The sequence below is a fragment of the Acipenser ruthenus genome, unplaced genomic scaffold, assembly GCF_902713425.1.
Source record: "Acipenser ruthenus unplaced genomic scaffold, fAciRut3.2 maternal haplotype, whole genome shotgun sequence".
NCBI lineage: Eukaryota > Metazoa > Chordata > Actinopteri > Acipenseriformes > Acipenseridae > Acipenser > Acipenser ruthenus.
This window is the reverse complement of record NW_026708528.1, coordinates 20,001-22,500: the sequence shown is the minus strand read 5'-3', so window position 1 is coordinate 22,500 and position 2,500 is coordinate 20,001. Positions and strand designations below refer to the sequence as shown.

Below are 2,500 nucleotides of genomic sequence, written 5' to 3'. Positions count from 1 at the left end.
TGAGAGAATGGATTTTAAAGATGGCCAGCGTTCCTTTAAAGGGAGGGACCAGCGATACTGTTAATAAAGCTAATAAGAGGTGAGAGAATGGATTTTAAAGATGGTCAGCGCTCCTTTAAAGGGAGGGGCCAGCGATACTGTTAATAAAGCTAATAAGAGGTGAGAGAATGGATTTTAAAGATGGCCAGCGCTCCTTTAAAGGGAGGGACCAGCGATACTGTTAATAAAGCTAATAAGAGGTGAAAGAATGGATTTTAAAGATGGTCAGCGGTCCTTTAAAGGGAGGGGCCAGCGATACTGTTAATAAAGCTAATAAGAGGTGAGAGAATGGATTTTAAAGATGGTCAGCGCTCCTTTAAAGGGAGGGGCCAGCGATACTGTTAATAAAGCTAATAAGAGGTGAGAGAATGGATTTTAAAGATGGTCAGCGCTCCTTTAAAGGGAGGGACCAGCGATACTGTTAATAAAGCTAATAAGAGGTGAGAGAATGGATTTTAAAGATGGTCAGCGCTCCTTTAAAGGGGCAGCGATGATGTTAATAAAGCTAATAAGAGGTACTGGTTTATAAGCTATGGGAATGTGTTTTGTAAGCGTTGTACTGGTTAGACTGGTCCCAGTCCCCGTCTCTTACTGGTGCTGTGTCCGTAGGGATTGCAGATCTAATGAATTGCCTCCAGCGGTCAGTCGCTTGACCCTCTCTGTCTCTCTGGCCAGTTCCTCTCTGTGGGCTTTTTTAAGAGCTTGCATTGCTGAAAATAAAATTGAAAACATTAATAACAATATATATATATATATATTAGTTTTTATTTAAACCTATAAATGATATAATTACAATATTAACTTTGGTTGAAGGAGGTTTGTAGCTGATTTTATAGTGAAGAGAGCTACAGGATATTGCTGGGAACTGTGGGATATTTAGACAGAGAGATCAGGGAGGGGAATCAGACTCCTATCGCACAGCAGTGTGATCCAGTCCAGGTTTTACTGCTACCAGCTTGATCAGCCCCCAGTGTGTCTAGCTAACAAGCTCAGGTGTGTCTTGTTATTAAACTCCCAGTGAAACCAGTAATGGATCACGCTGCTGGTTTGGTTTACCAGCTGCAGTGGCCGCGGCCTCTTCTGCCAGGAGCCTCTCTCTCTCCTCCCCCAGCCTCTCCAGCTCCCTCTGGTGGTAGCGCTGAAATTCCTTCATCGCTTGAGAGTGAGCTGCTTCCATCGTAGACAGACTGTGTTCACATTGAGCCTAGAGGAGAGGAGAGGAGAGAGGAGAGAGGGAGAGGAGAGAGAGGGGAGAGGGGAGAGGAGAGAGGGGAGAGGGGAGAGGAGAGGAGAGGGGAGAGAGGAGAGGAGAGAGAGGAGAGGAGAGGAGAGGGGAGAGTAGAGAGGAGAGAGGAGAGGAGATACAGTTTGAAAAGTTAAATGACAAACTAAACCAGCCTGTCAGTAACACCCCATCGCCGCGGCTGCACATTGAAAATCAGAGCTTGCAGTGTGAGGAGAGAGGCTGTCTCTCTCCATGTGTGTGCGTGTGTGTGTGTGTGTGTGTCTGCGACTCAGTGCTCTGTGTGCGTGCGAGTCTCACTGTGTGTGTGTGTGTGTGCGCGCGTGTCTCTCAGTGTGTGCGTGTCAGTCTGTGTGTATGCGTCTGTGTGTGTGTGTGTGTGTGAGCGGGGTTCTCTGTGTCTCAGTGTATGCGTGTCTGTGTCTCAGTGTGTGTGTGTGTGCGCGCGTGTCTCTCAGTGTGTGCGTGTCAGTCTGTGTGTATGCATCTGTGTGTGTGTGTGTGTGTGAGCGGGGTTCTCTGTGTCTCAGTGTATGCGTGTCTGTGTCTCAGTGTGTGTGTGTGTGCGCGCGTGTCTCTCAGTGTGTGCGTGTCAGTCTGTGTGTATGCATCTGTGTGTGTGTGTGTGTGTGAGCGGGGTTCTCTGTGTCTCAGTGTATGCGTGTCTGTGTCTCAGTGTGTGTGTGTGTGCGTGTCAGTGTGTGTGTGTGTGAGCACATGTCTCTGTGTGTCTCTCAGTGTGTGTGTGTATGCGTGTGTGCGTCTCTGTGTGTTTCTCAGTGGGTGTGTTTGTGTGTGTGTGCGTGTCAGTGTGTGTGTGTCAGTGTGTCTCTGGTATTCACCTGGGAGATGTACCCCTGTGGTGGGGGGGTGCTGTTTGACCTCTGACCCTCCAGCTGCCTCTTCAATCTCTCCACCTGCTGCCTGAGAGACTGACACTGAAAAATAAACCAGTACAAATAAACCATCCCAATAAACCATCCCAATAAACCCATTACAATAAACCCATTACAATAAACCATCCCAATAAACATTAGCAGAATCTATTTTAAACAAAATGAAAAAATGAATGAAACAAGTTGAATTAACTCCCCTCCCAAACCCCAGACCATAATTTCAGGGTGCCCACCTCTTTCTCCAGCGCCTCGTCGCCGCGGTGACCCCTCCTGGTTACCGCGGGAACCTGCCGGCTCTCCCTGAGTGGCAGCTTCTCAAACT

At 47.9% G+C, this 2,500-nt stretch overlaps 1 protein-coding gene across 1 annotated transcript in view; it reads right to left on the bottom strand.

Moving 5' to 3' along the window:
* LOC117432523 (TRIO and F-actin-binding protein) overlaps positions 1-2,500 on the bottom strand; it is a gene marked incomplete at its 5' end in the record, with an annotated part of 23,357 nt that overhangs the window by 8,055 nt on the left and 12,802 nt on the right. Inside the window, 4 exon segments of the mRNA XM_059021286.1 lie at positions 632-749; positions 1,096-1,243; positions 2,125-2,220; positions 2,412-2,500. The exon segment at positions 2,412-2,500 is cut by the window's right edge and continues 392 nt beyond it. Of these exon segments, the coding sequence (XP_058877269.1) occupies positions 632-749; positions 1,096-1,243; positions 2,125-2,220; positions 2,412-2,500 (451 nt within the window).